The sequence below is a fragment of the Barbus barbus genome (genome assembly GCF_936440315.1).
Source record: "Barbus barbus genome assembly, chromosome: 43".
NCBI classification, from domain to species: Eukaryota; Metazoa; Chordata; class Actinopteri; order Cypriniformes; family Cyprinidae; genus Barbus; species Barbus barbus.
The window spans coordinates 16035616-16054762 of NC_136721.1; the positions used below are offsets into that span (position 1 = coordinate 16035616).

A 19147-nucleotide genomic window follows, 5' to 3' on the forward strand; every position below is an offset into this window, starting at 1 on the left:
TTAATTTAGTACCTTTCATCATTCAAAGATTTTTTAAAATGCAAAAAAAACGAATTGTAATTTTTTAATGATTAAAAACATTACATTTATTTTATAACTATTAAATAAAATAGATTTAAAAGTATTAAATTAAAGATACTAAATCAACTTAATGGATGACGTATCTCTTTAGTAGCTAATATGGGTCCCAATTAAATGTTAATGCAACTTTAATTTAGTACCTTTCATCATTAAAAAAAATAAAAAAATGCAAAAAAAAGTTTTCTTTTTTAATTATTAAAAGTATTTAATTAATTAAAGACCGAAAGAGTCATTCACACAGGACACGGTTTTGTGTTGTTGAACTGTTTCTAATTTAAAAAACAGTGCTCATGGTGCAAAATGCAATGCACAGGCAATATTGAATCTATAAATTGTTTTGCACTGTACTGTATGCCAGTTCAATGATGTTCAGTGATATGGAAAAAACAACAGTTTATTGACATTGAAAGCAACTTGTTCTATTAAATTTTTACATGTCAACCACAATTAATGTCATGTCTTTGGGGGGCTTTTCTCTTGTCTCTTATATATGCAGTTATTTTTGGTTTGATTAATTAGCTCATAATTTGATTAATTAGACTGAGAGCCTATGTAGCTACATGAATTACCTGCTTGGGGTAGTGTATGATCTCCTGTATGGTTGTTTTGGCAATGATGGCCTTGTTACTTCCTGGGCTGAGCTGCAGGTTCAGGGAAAGGCCAGAGACCAGCTGCACGCCCAGCTCTGTAATACTGACTTTATCATCCAGTACTCGGATCATCCTCTCAGCCAGAACAGAGTTTGACAACGGAGACATCACCTGAACAACAGAAACCAAACCCAGCATGGCATTCTTTCTAATTTACTTGTCTTCCAATAAAAAAAAAAACAAGCAATCCATCTATGTGCTGTCAGTATCGTCTCTGATATTAACTAAATCCACACTAAACTTTGTTGTTTTAATGAATAATGAGAATCATGCAAAGCTGACAGCTGCGGGCGGCTCTGTCATTATCACCATTACCTGCACAGTGGTGACTCCCACACCCTTGCCTGTCAGCACGGTTCCTGCCTGCAGGCGAGCGATGCTCGTATCCCCAACTCTCAGAAAGTAGCACACTAGCCGTGTCACATCTACCTGCCAATCAGAGCCAAGGAAGTATGCAAGAGACGGCCTGTTTGGATCTGGCGATTCTGCGGTGAAGACCGTAAGCACTCGAATCAAACTGTGCTGATACTGCAGCATGCAGCCTCTGCCCTTCCTCTCATCCTCTTCCTCTGTGTCCCAGCTCACTCTGAGAAACATGCGGAGAGAAGATGAACAACTCTTTTCCTCACTCTCCTGTTCTCAATATTTATTTTTTCTGCTATCTGCTATTTGACTATGCTCAGCAATCTCTCATCTCTACCTTATAATGAAAGTCTCTGCAATGTCATAAAAAACTGCTGGATATCTCTGCGGAACACATTCTCTATTCTAACAAGAACGCTTTGGAGTGGTTTTAAAGTGGAAAAAGTCTATATGAGGTGGAACATCAAATATAGAAGTTCTGAGCTAGTTAGAGGAACCAAAAATAAAAATAAAATGAGAAAATTAAATTCACAGTGGAATACAAGATTCAAAATTCAAGAACAATTCTCAGTATAAATTATGCATTAAAACATTATCAAGAACCCTCCAAAAAGTTCATGTTAATAATTAAAACATATTTTAATATTTGTCAAATTTAAGAAAATAAGCCACACTTATATAAAAGTTCTGAGCTAGTTTGAGGAACTAAAAATGAAGCAAAATTAGAAGAAAAAAAATCACACAACAAAACAAAAGTTAACAACCGAACCATAGACAATTAAATAAATGTTAATAATTAAAAACATCTTTAAATTTGTCAAATTTAAGAAAATAAACCACACATATTTATTTATAAATATGTATTCATTTTTAAAAGCAGGTTCCCTTCCAGGAACTCGAGCTGCGTCGAAGCGCTAGGGGAACGCCTACAGCGTGACCGCGCTCTGAACCAGAGTCTAACTTGTCCAATGTAAGGGCGAGACGTCATAGGCAGGTGACGTCACTGACCGGAAAGCATATAAGCACGTGCGGTGGAGCCGGCGTTTGCTTTTCGTCATTCAGCAACCGCCTCTCTGTCTGTGTGTACTGTCTTTGCATGTTGTGAGTCTTATTTAGTGTTGTACGTCCTAAAAAAGATCTCAAAGCATCATGTCAAAGAGTGCTGGTAAAATAAAGCACTTGGGCGAGAGCAGACCACATTTCAGACCATGTGTTCCCCCGTGCAGACGCTACATTACGCCGGGGGATACTCACGAACTGTGTGTGGTCTGCTTGGGAGCGAGTCATGCTGAGTCGGCTCTCGAGGGAGCCGGCTGACCGCATTGCGAGCTTCTTTCCCTGCATGCATTCCGCTCCCGGAAGGCTCTCTTTCGCGAGGGAGCCTTCGCCAGCGTTCCCCGCGGTGCTGGTCCCGCTTCCGCCGAGGCGGAGCAGCGGCTGCACTCGTGGGGTTCGCAGGTGGATCTGTTAGTGGGAGGTGAGACGGCCGTTCTCCGATGTCGGAAGCCCGTTCTGCGGTTTCTTCCCCACCGGGGCGCGGCTCGACGCTTCTCCTCTCTTCCTCCGAGGAGGTTGAGTTGGAGAGCGTCGACGAGGTTTCGCGGGTGCCCGCTTTCCCCCAGTGCCCTCGGGAGACCTGTTCGCTAACCCTGCCAGAGTTCCAGGGCGCAGCTGGCTCCAGCGAGCAGTACTCTCAGTTTCTTCCGCCCCGAAGTGTAGCGGAGCTGAGAAGCTCGCCACCCCTGCGGGGGTCTCTAGAGCTCCTGGTTCGGCCGTCTCCTGCCGGTCCTCCGCTTCAGGGCACCGAGCCAGCAGCTCTGGATACATCAGAGGCCAGTCTCGAGAGACTGGTTCCCTTAGTAGATCATTGGACAGCGTGGAAACTACTGCCAAATGTATCTCGATGGGTCCTGCGTACTGTAGAGGAAGGCTATCGTATTCAGTTCGGCGCTCCGCCACCGCCTTTCAACGGGGTGATTCCCACGTGCGTGGGCCCCCAGCAGGCTCTGATTATGGAGCAGGAAGTAAACACGCTCTTGAGGAAGGAGGCCACTGAGGTGGTACCTCCTCACGAAAGAGAGTCCGGGTTCTACAGCTGGTACTTCATTGTTCCAAAGAGGGATGGAGGCTTGCGTCCCATTTTAGATCTGCGTCAGTTGAACCGCTCAGTCGTGCGGCTAAAGTTCAGGATGCTCACGATCAATCAGGTCATGTCTCAGATCAGGTCCGAGGACTGGTTTGTCACTATAGATCTAAAAGACGCATATTTCCACGTCTCCATTTTTCCTCCTCACACGAAGTTCCTGAGATTTGCTTTTGGGGGGAAAGCTTACCAATATCGGGTTCTTCCGTTTGGCCTGGCACTCTCGCCCCCTTCACGAAGTGTGTGGATGCTGCCCTGGCTCCTCTGCATCTCCAGGGCATTCGCATACTCAATTATATCGACGATTGGTTGATTCTAGCTTGCTCAGAGCAGGTGGCGATTCGGCATCGAGATGTCGTTCTCGCCCACATGAAGGCGCTGGGGTTGAGACTGAACGCCAAGAAGAGTGTACTTTCTCCAGTTCAGAGAATCACCTATCTAGGCGTGGTGTGGGATTCGACCACGATGCAGGCACGTTTGTCTCTTGCTCGGATCGAGTCGGTCCTCACCTCAGTCAAGAGAGTGAAGGAGGGCCAGTCACTCACTGTCAGACAGTTTCAGAAACTGCTGGGGCTCATGGCAGCTGCGTCCAACATGATTACTTTTGGCCTGCTGTACATGAGACCCCTACAGTGGTGGCTCAAGACCAAGGGGTTCTCCCCGAGGGGAAGCCCGCTTCGCATGATCAAGGTCACGCGGCGATGCCTACGTGCCTTAGACATGTGGAGCCAAGCTTGGTTCTTGTCTCAGGGCCCGGTGCTGGGAGCCTCTTGTCGCCGCGTAATGCTAGCGACGGACGCATCCCTCACCGGTTGGGGAGCGGTCATGAGTGGCCACCCTGCCCGCGGTCTGTGGAGCGGTCGCCATCTAACGTGGCATATCAATTGTTTGGAAATGTTGGCCGTGTTTCGTGCACTCAAGCACTTTCTCCCAGACCTAAGAGATCACCATGTGTTGGTGCGCACCGACAGCACAGCGGTGGTCTCTTACATCAACCACCAGGGAGGTCTGCGTTCGTGCCCCTTGTACAAGTTGGCGCACCAGATCCTTGTGTGGTCCCAGGGCAAACTTCGCTCGCTCAGAGCCATCTATATCCCTGGATATCTCAATGTGGGAGCAGACATCCTGTCGAGGCAGGGGCCGAGGCCCGGGGAATGGATGCTTCACCCCGAGGTGGTGAGGCAGATATGGAGAATTTTTGTCAGCACAATGTCCCCTCTGGTTCTCTCTAGTTCCTCCAGCTCCTCTGGGACTGGACGCTATGGTACAGGCTTGGCCGAGGCTTCGTCTGTACGCTTTTCCCCCGATCGCTCTGCTCCCGGGAGTTCTGGTGAGAGTGCGCCAGGACGAGGTCAGCCTACTGTTGGTAGCACCGTTCTGGCCGGGCCGAGTATGGTTCTCGGACCTGATTTCTCTCCTCGACGGCTCTCCGTGGGAGATTCCCGTCAGGAGAGATCTCCTCTCACAGGCAGGGGGCACTATCTTCCACCCCCGCCCGGAATTGTGGAAGCTGTGGGTATGGCCTCTGAGGGGGCGCACCTCATAGCTTCCGGTCTCTCAACCGAGGTTGTTGAGACCATCCTCCAATCCAGAGCTCCCTCCACGAGGAAACTGTATGCCCTGAAGTGGAAACTTTTCACTTCTTGGTGCGGAGACCGCCACCTTGACCCAGTTAACTGCCCGATTGGTACAGTGCTGGAGTTCCTGCAGGCTCGTTTCTCCGCAGGGGTAACTCACTCCACCCTGAAGGTTTACGTGGCAGCTTTATCGGCCTACCACGGCCTTCTCGGTGGCCTTACAGTGGGTCGACACCCCCTGGTTACACGTTTCCTCCGCGGTGCGCTGAGGCTGAGGCCTCCAGTACGTTCCCGCGTCCCTACGTGGGACCTGGCTGTGGTGCTAGAAGCTCTCTGTAAACCGCCGTTTGAGCCTCTCGAAGAGATCTCTGATCGCCTTCTCTCTATGAAAACTACCTTTCTGTTGGCTATCTCTTTCTTAAAGAGAGTTGGGGACTTGCAGGCCCTTTCCGTGGCCCCTTCTTATCTTGACTTTGCCCCTGGTCTGGCAAAAGCTTTTCTGTACCCTCGAGCGGGTTATGTTCCTAAGGTCCCTTCTTCTACTCCACGGCCGGTCGTGCTGCAGGCCTTCAGTCCTCCTCCCTTTCGGGGACGCCTGACCAGCGGAAGCATAATTGTGTGTGTCCAGTGCGAGCACTGGACGCATACGTCCACAGAGCTGCCCTGTGGAGAAGGACGGACCAATTGCTAGTTTGCTTCGGTCCTCCTAAGCGGGGTCTGCCTGCTTCTAAGCAGACCCTTAGCAGGTGGATTGTGGATACTATTTCCTTGGCCTATGAATCTTCAGGCATCCCTTCGCCTCTGGGGCTTAAGGCCCATTCAACTAGGAGTATGGCGGCCTCTAAGGCCTTTCTGGCAGGGGTTCCTATGCAGGATATCTGCAATGCTGCGGGTTGGTCCACGCCCCTCACCTTTGTTCGGTTTTACGACCTTGATCTTAGGGCCACTCCCGGCTCCTCTGTTCTCTCGCCCTCGCTGTGCTCCCAGTGATACACACAGGGCAGGTATTTTGGAAGTCTGGTGGCGTGGGCATCTCGTTCCCCTAGCGCTTCGACGCAGCTCGAGTTCCTGGAAGGGAACGTCTCGGTTACGTATGTAACCCCGGTTCCCTGAAGGGAACGAGACGCTGCGTCTCGAGGCCATACTTCCTGTATCCCTGCGGGCAGTTGCTTCATTCCTGGAAGCAAACGCCGGCTCCACCGCACGTGCTTATATGCTTTCCGGTCAGTGACGTCACCCGCCTATGACGTCTCGCCCTTCCATTGGACAAGTTACACTCTGGTTCAGAGCGCGGTCATGCTGTGGGCATTCCCCTAGCGCTTCGACGCAGCGTCTCGTTCCCTTCAGGGAACCGGGGTTACATACGTAACCGAGACGATTTTACGCTTTAAATATCTGAGATTATTCAAAATAAGTATTATACTGATCATATAACTGTATTCATATTATCATGGGGAAATGAAAGTAAATCTACTTCCTAAAACATTCCTGACAGTTGAAATACTAATAAATAATATTTAGTAACACATCTAAAACTAATTCATATGTTTTTACACTCATTAAATTCACTGAAATACAGTAGATTTAAATATTGCTTATAATATTTGTCACTGTTCACATAAATGTATTTTAAAGTGCAAAATTATATTATTATACCTACAACTGCTATCAAATGGCTAAATGCTGAGTGAAAACACCAATATTTCAAGCCATATGAAGCTTGCTGGGGCAGTGTGTCATTGGAAATACGATTGTCACTTACTTTTTGTTCCCTGTGACAGGAACTCTCCAGGCTTTGATCTGACTGAGCTCTGGATCAGATATCTCCATATGCAAGGGGACTCGAGGCATCCATACGCTCACCTCCAGCTGTGTGCTCAGGTAGCTGTAGGTGAAGTTCACCATCATCCTCACTCTTCCACGTGTCTCCTTGCCGTTAACATACACAGAATCACACCTCTCAGACACCTGTGTGTGAAAAGGGCAGTGTAGTGTCGTTCATTAATTTTTGCAGGTCAGTGTTCCATCCCAAATTCTGCAGTTTGTGAGTCGTGCATTGTGGTTCCACAGCAAGGCAAAAACAAAATCACTTCCTAGATCTTCCACATTTACTGTTTCTCAATGGTGGAATCCAAATGTTAACCAAAAATCTAGTCTCTACATTTTCACTCGTGACACCTAAATCTCTAAATATCTATTTTTGGAACTTTGTATTGCAGTCTTTTATTACTGGATAATTTAATTGTGGTGTGACATTCCTCATTTTTACATGGCTTTGGATATAAATGCCTGCTAAAAGAATAAATGTAAATGTAAAAAATATAAAGATGTTTTATGGTAATGCAGACATGACTGTCAGTGTGATGTAAGGTAATGAGCCCTGTGTACTGTACATTGTTCTATCTCATTAGGAAAATATATGGGCTGCATTGCTGCATCACTGTTTCATTCACCTCCAGTACTTAAAATGCTAATTTATAAACCACAGAGCACATGGAACTATGTGCCATCAAAATCTTTTCAAGACAAAAAAAAGAGAGACTTGTGCAATTCCTCCTTTATTTTCAAAGTAAGAAGGACACATGACAGCACCTGGGTTTGTGTGCAGTAGTCCAGTCATTCCTTGTTTGTTATTTACCACCGAATAGTGAGTCCCTCCATTTATGTTTTAAGGCTTAATGGAGAAGACAAGCTCAGGGGGCACTGGAAATCTTTATATCTTCAGATATTCACAGTGAAAGTGCCAGTGTGCCAGGTGGAAAAACTCCAGAGAATGATCCAGTGATATTAAAAAGAGCTCAAATGCTTCATAATAAGCATGCAAAAAGAAGACTGTTATCAAGGGCACAGAGGTTCAAACAAGTTCATTGAGAACTAGTGCAGTGGCTCTCAACTGGCGAGATCTGTTCTGACAGGGTCGATGCAGAATTCAAATAATCAAATTATATAACTGTGCATATTTAAGATAGCAAAATAAGTAGGCTTATCAACTTTTAAAAGAAAGAAAGGGAAAATCGTTTCTATATCTTTCGTTACTGATGCCAAAGGTCCAAACTCAGTCACACAAGGTCAAGGAGAATCCATTAAATATGTTTGTTTACAGAAAGGATAAACATGGGTTTGTGCTGTGAATCATTTCCTACTGAGAGCACTGAACCATGAACAGAGGTATTTAGTTAAAATATCCTATTCAGCGTATGTCATTGTTGATAATTCTGCATATAGTTGGGCCTATACAGTTTATGGTAGTGTGAATAAACTAGTTTGATTATAAGCACATTTTTGATTACTGTGTCTGATATAAGATTTTGGTCCTGAAGCAAATCCAGTTGAGAAGCACTGCCCCAAAGAACAATCCAGTAATAACAAAGGGCTCAAGCTCTTCATAATACACAGGGGGAAAAAAGACAGGTGTGCTTTGGGTAAAAAAACACAAGTTCAACGAGGGCTTGCGAGTCCACGTCTGTCTCCCTTCTCTGTTTTTCTCTTTTTAGGTGAGGAGCTAGGAGGTGGTGTTCATCTAAGCCAAATTCCCTGATCCCTCTCTCCTGTGCTCTTCCAGTTCTGATAGACAAGTCATTCAGAAGTAGAGTAAGGCTGCTAATAGGAAGCACACAGAGTGTGAGATTGCCGAAGCTGCCAAAGTGGCATGACCTTGACATACATTACCTTCAGGACATCCTGGTCTGAAGACCTGCAGCGAGATGAGTTAGTGATGTCTGTGATGGAGCCATCAGCCTCAACTCCCAAAATTTTCACAGGCACAGAAACCCTCTTACCAGTCAGCACGGCCGTGTTGAGGAGCTCCGTATCCTGGAAAAAAGCACAACAAACAGCACTCATTTAGCACTAAAGATGTGGAAAACTACATTTTCAAAATTGCCAAGGATAAAAGTTTCAAATTTAAATGTATTCTACATTTCTGTTGCATATTCCCCTGAATTTTACCAAGATAATGTGATCTAGCTGGCTAACATATATTATGTTTGTGAATTGACAAACATAATATGACTCAACGCATCTATAAGAATCTGATGAAAGCTACATACCAACCAGTAATGTTTATTGTTTAACATCATATGTGACCCTGGACCACAAAACCAGTCATAAGTAGCATATGTATATTTGTAGCAATAGCCAAAAATACATTATATGGGTCAAATTGATCGATTTTTCTTTTATGCCAAAAATCATTAGGATATTAAGTAAAGATCATGTTCCTTGAAGATATTTTGTAAATTCCCTACCGTAAATATATTAAAACTTAATTTTTGATTAGTAAAATGCATTGCTAAGAATTCATTTAGACAACTTTAAAGGCGATTTTCTCAATATCTATATTTTTTGCACCCTCAGATTCCAGATTTCCAAATATTGTCATATACTAACAAATCATACATCAGTGAAAAGCTTATTTATTCGGCTCAATTTAAAAAAATTTACCTTATGACTGGTTTTGTGGTCCAGGGTCACATATGCAAGTGTTTTCCAACAAAATTTTGTAAAGAAAACAACATTTATTGAAAATCTTAATATTTCTAAATATAAAATAGAACCCTTTTTTGTTTGGGCCAAGCACATTTTGGCAGGGTAGAAAAGTCGGAACTACTGGCCCAACTAGACAGCAAAAACAATCCTTGTTGGGTCCTGAAGAGAACAGCCAAAAACTTCCAACAGAATGTATATTGCTGCAGTGGTGGTGCTTTAAAGGAGATGAATTTAAAGAGAATTTTCAGAGTTTTACTGTGCAAACAAATAGCACACTAATTAAATTATCCACACTAAAAATATCAATTAAAAATTTTAAAACTATTCTATCACACTAATACATCTCATAGTGTCCCATCTCTAATTAACACAGAGGTATGTACATATGGAAGAAACATGACGAACTGTAAACAAAGCAGGCTAATACTTAGAACAAGCACTCTCGTCGTCTAATAAGCTCCTATGAAGTATCTCAGTTTGGTGGTGAGTAAAAGCTTAAACAGGTCAAAAATGTAAAGCAACAATCGTGGATCAGACGCTCTCTGTCTGAGTTTAATACCCTAATGATTATCTTGACGAACACACTAGGATGATTAGGTTTGAGCGTAGATTTAACATCTAGGCCCAACAGATGTCCTCGAGAATCCTCCAAATGCAACACAACAGATGCTGACTGTGATTGAGAAAGTTACCGGCAAAATCTCACACTCTTATACCGGTGTTATTTCAGGGACAGGGTCATGCTGTGAAATAGACTGTTCCAATAAACAAATCTGGCAGCTAGCTCATAATGAACGCTTGATATCAATGAATTGTCACAATCTCTTTTTGCTTTATTTGTCTTAAACAGTTACATGATAAAAAGCTCTATTATTATATTTTAATGGGTGCCGGTGAACTTGTACTAAAGGGATGCATGTGGATGGCTTTGGGAATTACGTGAGTGTCCGCATAAAATGAATGTCAGGGCAAATTCTGCAGTAGTTTGACCAATGGTAGTGGACGGGAGGAAGAGATCAAAGGGCAAAAGAAGTGGCACAGCGCCTCAGGACAATTAACACACATATACACTCACAAAAACACAGACAGAACAAAGACACATAAATCATGTATAAGAGCTGTCAATGTAGCTTTATAGTCAAAGGATTAATTCTGTCATTTATTTACCAAATTACATTTCCAAATGACACTTTGTTCTACCCGAAAGAAAGAATTTTAATGATTTTTATGCAGATCTTTCCAAACATTTTGCAGATTCTGAAAGGGGGATGTATACTTTTGACCTCAACTGTATATATATATATATATATATATACAGTGGCATGCAAAAGTTTGGGAACCCCTTGCAGAATCTGTGAAAATGTGAATAATTTTAACAAAATAAGAGAGATCATACAAAATGCATGTTATTTTTTATTTCGAACATTAAGAGCCGGGGGTGAAAACTTTTGAACAGAATGAAGATGTCCAAATTTTTCCATTTTTTTTCCATTTAGATCTGCCCTTCGGAAGCAACAGAAGCTACTTGCATGTCTCCCAGAAGACAAATTAAGTACAATTTACCTTGATCTTCAAATTCAAAAAGTTTTCACCCCCCGGCTCTTAATGCATCGTGTTTCCTTCTGGAGCATCAGTGAATGTTTGAACCTTTTTTAATTGTTGTGTTTGAGTCCCTCAATTGTCCTCGGTGTGAAAAGATAGATCTCAAAATCATACAGTCACTGCTGGAAAGGATTCAAATATGCAAAAGATGCTGGAAAACTGAAGATTCTGCAGGACCTGGAGGATTTTTCTGAAGAACAGTGCTCAGCTTAACTGTTCAGAACAAACAAGGGACTCATGAACAACCATCACAAAACAAAACAACAGTCGTAGATCATCCAGGTAACCACACACAGTAGTAAGAACCAAGGGTTCCCAAACTTTTGAATGGGGTTATTTTAATCATTTCAGCAATTTTTTTGTCTTGTGGACTAAATGTAAACATCTTTTATTTAAAATATCTTACTCAGGACAGTACTAAATAAAAAATAACATGCATTTTGTATGATCTCTCTTATTTTGTTAAAATTATTCACATTTTCACAGATTCTGCAAGGGGTTCCCAAACTTTTGCATGCCACTGTATATATATAGAGAGAGAGAGAGAGAGAGAGAGAGAGAGAGAGAGAGTGAGTAGTGGCAGAATTTTCCTTTTTTTGGGGGGTGAACTTTGGTTTGAAATGAATAGTTCCATGTGATTAAAAGTAAAAACAAACATTCCCAACCGTGATCAGTGGTGCTATTCCCACATAGTCTCTCTGAATGGTGTAAATCCTCATGGTTCCTTCATCCCGGATCATGTTTCCAGGCAGCTCTAGTCGCCACGTGATCACCTGGCTCTCTAACTGATCACTCTGCTCCTCTGTCTCAAAGTCCAGCTGCAAGACCTCCAGAAGACCTCTGTAAACACAACATCAGGACACAGTCACATCTCAATCTCTGCAACAATTGACTTAAATTGACGCTCCCCCGCGTCTTTCAGCTGGAACTTGCTTTGATAAAGTGCTTTTATATAACTAACAGAAATCAAACTTTTATACAAGTTCTTACGGTTCGTGCAGTTGTATACGGCATGCTGAAGCTCTCATGTAAAAGGAAGCTTTGAAAGCATCAGAAAAGTTAGTGCCTGTGATATAGAAAAAGCTTTTCCAGAGTGGGCAGATCCTTAGAGATTTGGTTCAAAACTCTGCAAATCTTTATACTATTTTGTCTTAAATGATGCAATCTGATTTTTGCTGCCAAGACCACTGTTAAAGGATAAGGGGTGAAAAGTCATGACCCATCATCACTATACTGTGCTAAGTGCTTCCCAGCATAGCGTTAACCTCTCGGTTTGGCTCTTCACTGGTTAATGTGGAGATCCCTGCTCTAATCTTGTGGAACATGCTGGTCTTTAAGCTGGTCTAACACACTGATGCACTGAGTCGTCACTGTAAAACACGGAAAGAAGCGAGCTGAGAGAAGCACTCGGGAAGATACAAAAGACAATATAATCACTGTCTTAACATGATTCAGTGAACAAGTGAAACAACTTGATCCTGTACTCATGTCCTGTTGAAGAAGTAGTTATGGCAAGGGTTTGTCCCTTTAAAAATAGCCAGTGGCCTTTAGTTTACATCTCATTCATGATTTGCTACTTGCTAATGCTAGTCAGAGACAGGTGCTATTATGTGGTTTCTCATTTTTAAGAGTATCTGATTGCACCAAACTGCTATATATGCAAGTGTAAGATGGGTCATCAATAATTTTACTTCATCACTATTTAAAAGTTTGGGCTCAGTAAGATTTTTTAAAGAAATTAATTTTATTCAACAAGGATACATTCATTTGATTAAAAGAGACAGTAAAGAAATTTATAATTCTTTTTGAAATTTCTATTTTTCAAAGAATTCTGAAAAAAGTATAATGGTTTCCAAAAATACTATGCAGCAGCATTTTCAACACTGATAATAATAAATGTTTCTTGATCATAAAGAATAGAATAATAAGAAATGTTTCACCAAATCAGCATTTTAGAATGCATTCTAAAAGACCATGTGACAAACTCTTAAAAAAACACTGAACACTTAAAAACACTTAAAAAAAACATCAGCCTCAAACTTTTTACAAGCATATGTGCTTTTTTTAATTAATTTGCCAACCTGTACAAGTACACTAGATGACTTCAGAGTTAAAATACATGGAATAAAAGCCACAAAACTTAAATTTAAATGTAATAACTCAATATTACTTTTGCTTCCTGTAAATCTAGGATACAAGGATACAAGTCATTGCCATGGACACTGAACAAGAGCCGATGAGACCAAAAGAAATATGACACCCAGATGGAGGCTCTTATTAACAAGATGCTCACAGTTTTCAAGACACATTTGAATAGGATCCAGAAAAACTCAAAACTCTTTATATGAAAACCAAGCCAGTCGCTCCCCAGCTTAGATGCACATAGGTAATATGAACTAAGAGCTCATTCTTCTTAATAACAGCGGAGGAGTTGTATGTTTTCTATGGATACATGCAGCTGAGGTGATGGAAAGATATTGATTTGTGCCATTAATAATGAAATCGAAAAGTGGCGAGTTTTTCTGTGGAGAGCTGCTTTCTGTGCTTAATAAGTGTCTGTACAGGGTAAATGCGGTTTACCTGCACCTTTATACTTTATAACCAGAAAAAGATGTCTTTCATTTTCATTCAAAATACCATACAGCAAAAGGCGAACAGGTTGTGTGAACATCTGTTAGTACTTGAACAATGAGGCGGGGGGAAAAAATTAGAAGGTTGTTTTTCTCTGTCAAAAAATTATTTTGCAATCTGTCACTTAATTCTCGTGGTTTCAGAGGAAACAGACCACATCTGGTGATCTGCAAGGGCAGAAAAAGCTTTTTAGCAATGAAATGTGAACTAGAGAGAGTCTGCGGTTCAGTGTATTCTAAGAACAATGAGAGATGATACAGCAAAGGCTTGCCTTTTGCTAGTAAATGTGCTTTTCTTCTGGCAGGTCACAGAGATGGTTTGGGCATCACTTCCTTTCCCAGGTTCCAGAGTGATGTCCCACAGGTTCGCGTCACTGGGTCTGGCTGTGCTGAATGACATGCCTTTTCTTGATGTGGCTCTGTGGAAAGGAACAAACAAACAGACAGATGACATCAGTGGAAAGGTCTCAGGCGGACGCCTACAGTCTGCTGACTGACCACCTGAAGCATACTGCACACAAACATTGGCTGGTGCTTGTTGGATTTACAAAAGCACAGATAATATACACATCCATTCAAGTGTGTCAGTAAGAAGTCTCATGCTCAACAAGGTTGCATTTATTTTTATTTTAAAAAAATACTGTAAAAAATATTGTGAAAAATTCTCACAATTTAAAATAACCCTTTTCTGCGTTTTTATATTTATATTGAAAAAGATGTCATTTTCAGCAGCCATCACTCCAGTAATCAGTGTCACATGATCCTTTAGAAATCATTCCAATATGCTAATTAGGTGCTCAAGAAATATTCTTACGTTTTATTATTATTAACGTTCAAAACTGTTTTTTTCTGAATTCTTTAACGGAAAAAAGTTCAAATAGCATTTGACTATTAACAGCATTTGTTTGAAAGACAAATCTTTTGTAACATTTTTAATGTCTTTATTAAATGTAACTTTTGATCACTTGAATGCATCATTGCTTAACAAATTTAATCTTACTTAATTGAACTTAAGGACAAAATAACTAAATTTGGTTAGCATAATTTTAAAGATTTGATGTGCAAATGAACACATAATCTCAACATCCACAAGAAAAAATGTACAGGTGCAGCTCAGAAAATATGGTGAAAAAGTTCATTTTTTCTTGTAGCTTGTTTCAAAAAGTGAAACTTTCATTTATTTTAGATTCATTACATATAAAGACATTTCAAACATTTCAAACGTTTTTTTCTTTTAACTGATGATTAGAGTTTACAGCTCATGAAAGTCAAAAATCAGTATCTCAAAATATTAGAATATTTCCTAAGATCAATCAAAAAAAGGATTTGCAAAGCAGAAAAGTTCAAGTTCTTTAAAGTATGTTCATTTATGCACTCAATACTTGGTCGGGGCTTCTTTAGCACAAATACCAGCATCAGTGAGGTGCAGTGTTGGGGAAAGTTACTTTTAAAAGTAATACATTACAATATTGCGTTACTCCCTAAAACGGAGACTAATTACGTTACTTAGCTACTTTTTATGGAAAGTAATGCGTTATGTTTCTTTTGCGTTACTTTCGCATTACTTTTTAAATATGAGCAGGGCTTGATTCGTTTGTTTTTAATATAAAAAGTGTCTGTACAGTAGAACACAGGAGAAGAAGGTTCAACACTCTTCAGCAATAAAAAAAACAATGAAGCACAATTGTTAGTTTATCTAAAGTCATTTTTGCTTATTAGTATGGTGGAACTGGATTATCAAATGTCAGCAGCAAAGACTTTGGTTAATAATAATGGGATTATATACATTTGTGTTGTTTAACATTTAATTATTGCAGGTTTGCGTCATATTCTGACTTTGCATTACACTGTTTTAATTAATTTTGAAGAATACTAAATCTGTTTTTTTGCGATATTTATTAACTGTAATTTTCTTGTAAATTAAAAAGTAATGCGCTACTTTACTAGTTACTTGAAAAAAGTAATATTATTACGTAACTCGTGCTACTTGTAATGCATTACCCCCAACACTGGTGAGGTGTGGCATGGAAGCGATCAGCCTGTGGCTCTGCTGAGGTACTATTGAGCCTTCAGCTCGTCTGTATTGTTGGATCGACTGTTTCTCATCTTTCTCTTGAAGATATTCCATAGATTCCATATGGGGTTCAGGTCAGGCATGTTGGCTGGCCAATCAAGCACAGTAATATCATGGTCAGCAAAGCACTTGCTGACCATGATATTACTGTGCTTGATTGGCCAGCCAACATGGTCAGCAAAGTACTTGGAAGTGGTTTTGGCACTGTGGGCAGGTGCTAAAGTCCTGCTGGAAAAGGAAATCAGCATCTCCATAAAGCTTGTCAGCAGATGGAAGCATAAAGTGCTCTAAAATCTCCCGGTAGATGGCTGCATTGACTTTGGACTTGATAAAACACAATGGACCAACACCAGCAGATGTCACAGCACACCAAATCATCATTGACTTCGGAAATTTCACACTGGACTTAAAGCAGCTTGGATTCTTGGATCCTCTCCAGTCTTCCTCCAGACTTCAGACCTTGATTTCCAAATACAAAACAAAATTTACTTTTATCTGAAAAGAGGACTTTGCACCACTGAGCAACAGTCCAGTTCTTTTTCTCCTTAGCTAAGGTAAGATGCTTCTGGTGTTGTCTCTGGTTCAGAAGTGGCTTGGTAGCCCTTTTCCTGAAGACGTCTGAGCGTGGTTACTCTTGATGCACTGACTCCAGCTTCAATCCACTCCTTGTGAAGCTCTCCCAAGTGTTTGAATCAGCTTTGCTTGACAGTATTCTCAAGCTTGCGGTCATCCCTGTTGCTTGTGCACATTTTCCTACCTAATTTCTTCCTTCCAGTCAACTTTGCATTTAATATGCTTTGATACAGCACTCCTTGAACAGCCACCCCTTTCAGTAATGACCCTCTGTGACTTACCCTCTTTGTGGAGGGTGTCAATGATCGTCTTCTGGACCATTGCCAAGTCAGCAGTGTTCCAGATTATTGTGGTTTCAAAGAACAAGAAATACCCAGAATTTATACTGTATGGATGGTCATTTATTGAAACTCAAATGTAAATATTCTAATATTTTGAGATACTGATTTTTGACTTTCATGAGCTGTAAGCTCTAATCATCAAAATTAAAACACAAAACTTTTGAAATGTTTTACTTTACATGTAATGAATCTAAAATATATGAAAGTTTCACTTTTAAAAAAAAATAAGTTACAAGAAAAAATTAACTTTTTCACCATATTCGAATTTTCTGAGATGCACCTGTATATTTGGCTTCACCTTTTGAATTATATTTATGAAACAACTTAATAATTTTGGATGGACAAAAATTCTGATTACAAAGTCTGCGCACATAAGCACAAATTGTGACCACGCTGGTTTATTATCTTCCCCTAAACTGTGATTGGTTGCTTCTCATGCATCACAAACAAAACTTTGCTCTAAGTGGGTGTTTCTTGACCAGAATGAACTACTGTACAAACTGGACTAGACTTAAATAGTCAAAAGGAAACAGATGGAAATTAGACTAATCACAGGCTACTGGACATGTACAATTTTAAGCAAGAAGCTCAGTATTTACTGTATGACTGCCTGTGGGCAATACTTAAAGGAAAAACACACAAACATGCTCACCATGTATGATACAATGAACATGTCCAGTACTGACTGAATGTTTGCTAGAGGGCATGTTTGTTAAAGACGCTGACCTGCACATCGAAAGGTTGAGGTGGAAAACGTTCACCTGTCCTCTGATGGATAGAAAATCAACAAACACATCCCAAGCCCATCTGCGCTGACATCTCTTTCCATTCAACCTGACTTGTGGGCCACATTTGTAAAAAATAAATAAATAAAAAAACAAACAAACAAACAACATGTACAAACTCGCTAATGGCAGTAGAAGAAGATATAATTGACAGCTTTTAAATCCTGCTCATAGGACCTGCTAACCATGGGTTGAGGTCAGTCGGCATGGCTCTCAATTCCCTGTTTCACTTGCCAGTTTTAAATCTTGGCTCAATCTCTATTGCAGAAAGAGCGATTGGACATTTAACAATGTTGTATTTATCAAGGGTGTAGACAGAGTATGCAGCACTGGAGAATTTAATCTCTCTGTCTCCTTTGGCTTGGGCCAACATAACCACATGTCCACCATTCAGTTTAAAGACAGAGCCAAATGCTTATTTTCTCCTCTTTTTTTCCCCTCCCATATCTCTTGGCTTTATCCACCAGCCAGACAGTTCGCCGGTCCCTCCTCTTCACTGATGGGACTTAGAGACCATGGAATCTTGCCACGTGAGAATCTCCCAGACATGTGCTGGAGTCAGGCGTCTTGGGAAGCGTGGCCAGAGAGGAAACAGGTCACGGTGGGAGAAGTAAAATGAGCGCGGCTGACAGCATTGTGACACACTGCATTATCTTTCGGTAACCCCTCATCCATCTTTTTTTTTCTCTGTTTCACGCCACACAAAAACAACAGATTTTCATGCAGCGGATCTCAGATGGTTCATTAGCGATGTGCACAATGAGCCTGTGCATTAAATGACACATGCAGATGTGCATTTTAATGATTATTTCCCAGAATGTTTGATGCGATAAACACACACGTGATGGGCTTTTATCTGGTATTGAAAAGAAATACACGATATCACGGCTGGTATCAGTTCACATCGCACAGATCTCTGGGATAGTGTCTAACAATCCCTGGGACTCAAGGGAGAGGGATCAGAGTCTGTCTTGACCCATTTTGTATCGTCATCATCTTCAGAGCAGACGTGCAATTTTTAGAGACAAATGAAACCCTCAATTGGATAATCCAAACATTTTTAATTCCAGAGAAACAATGAAAGCGTGAGAGGAAAATAAGAGACAGAAAAAAATAAATTGCAATACAGAGAGAGAGAGAGAGAGAGAGAGAGAGAGAGAGCGAGAGAGAGTCTGTGAGTGTGTTCTGTTTTTGTCTGCCAGAGGAAGAAACACTGTATGCATGAGTGGCAAAAGAATTCTGTCAAATCTATAATGAGGATCTTGATGGAATAAATCTCTGACACAAAATCAAAGACGGACGAATATTGATGTGTGGCTGCGTGGTGCTGCCTGCAGGATGAAGTATAGAAAATAGAACAGAATAAAATTGAACTGAATAGAATTCATAACTTTAATAAGTAGTATAACATGAAATATTAATTCTCATATTGGCAAATGAATAGTTTGTGTCTATTCGAATATATGAATAATACAAAACATTTCTATCTATACATGTACATTAATGATCTGTTAACCAGTAGAGTAGTAGAATCATTTAATATTATTCTTTAATAAAAAAATCATAATACAAATATTATATAATGCTTAACAGATCATAGTTAGTCCAAATATATCAATAAAACAAAATGTTTTATATCATAATATTATGATTAAATGTACATTAATAATCTGTAAAGGAGCAGAATAGAATAACATCATACTTTTCATATATCTATTATATAATGAATATAATCTAATATATATTATCAAATTATAAGCAAATAATATTATATAATATTTACAGTATATAATATATATTATATAATATAATATTTATATATTCAAATTATATAAATAAT

The 19147-nt window shown here is 40.6% G+C and overlaps 1 protein-coding gene across 1 annotated transcript in view; it reads right to left on the reverse strand.

Annotated features, from left to right (window-relative positions):
• Positions 1-19147, reverse strand: part of LOC306862438 (transmembrane protein 132D-like) — a 28194-nt gene that overhangs the window by 2978 nt on the left and 6069 nt on the right. Inside the window, exons 3-8 of the mRNA XM_079405245.1 lie at positions 13807-13953; positions 11570-11744; positions 8484-8627; positions 6577-6782; positions 1047-1317; positions 651-842 (exon numbers count right to left, since the gene is read on the reverse strand). Of these exons, the coding sequence (XP_079261371.1) occupies positions 651-842; positions 1047-1317; positions 6577-6782; positions 8484-8627; positions 11570-11744; positions 13807-13953 (1135 nt within the window). The remainder of the gene's footprint in view (positions 1-650; positions 843-1046; positions 1318-6576; positions 6783-8483; positions 8628-11569; positions 11745-13806; positions 13954-19147) is intronic.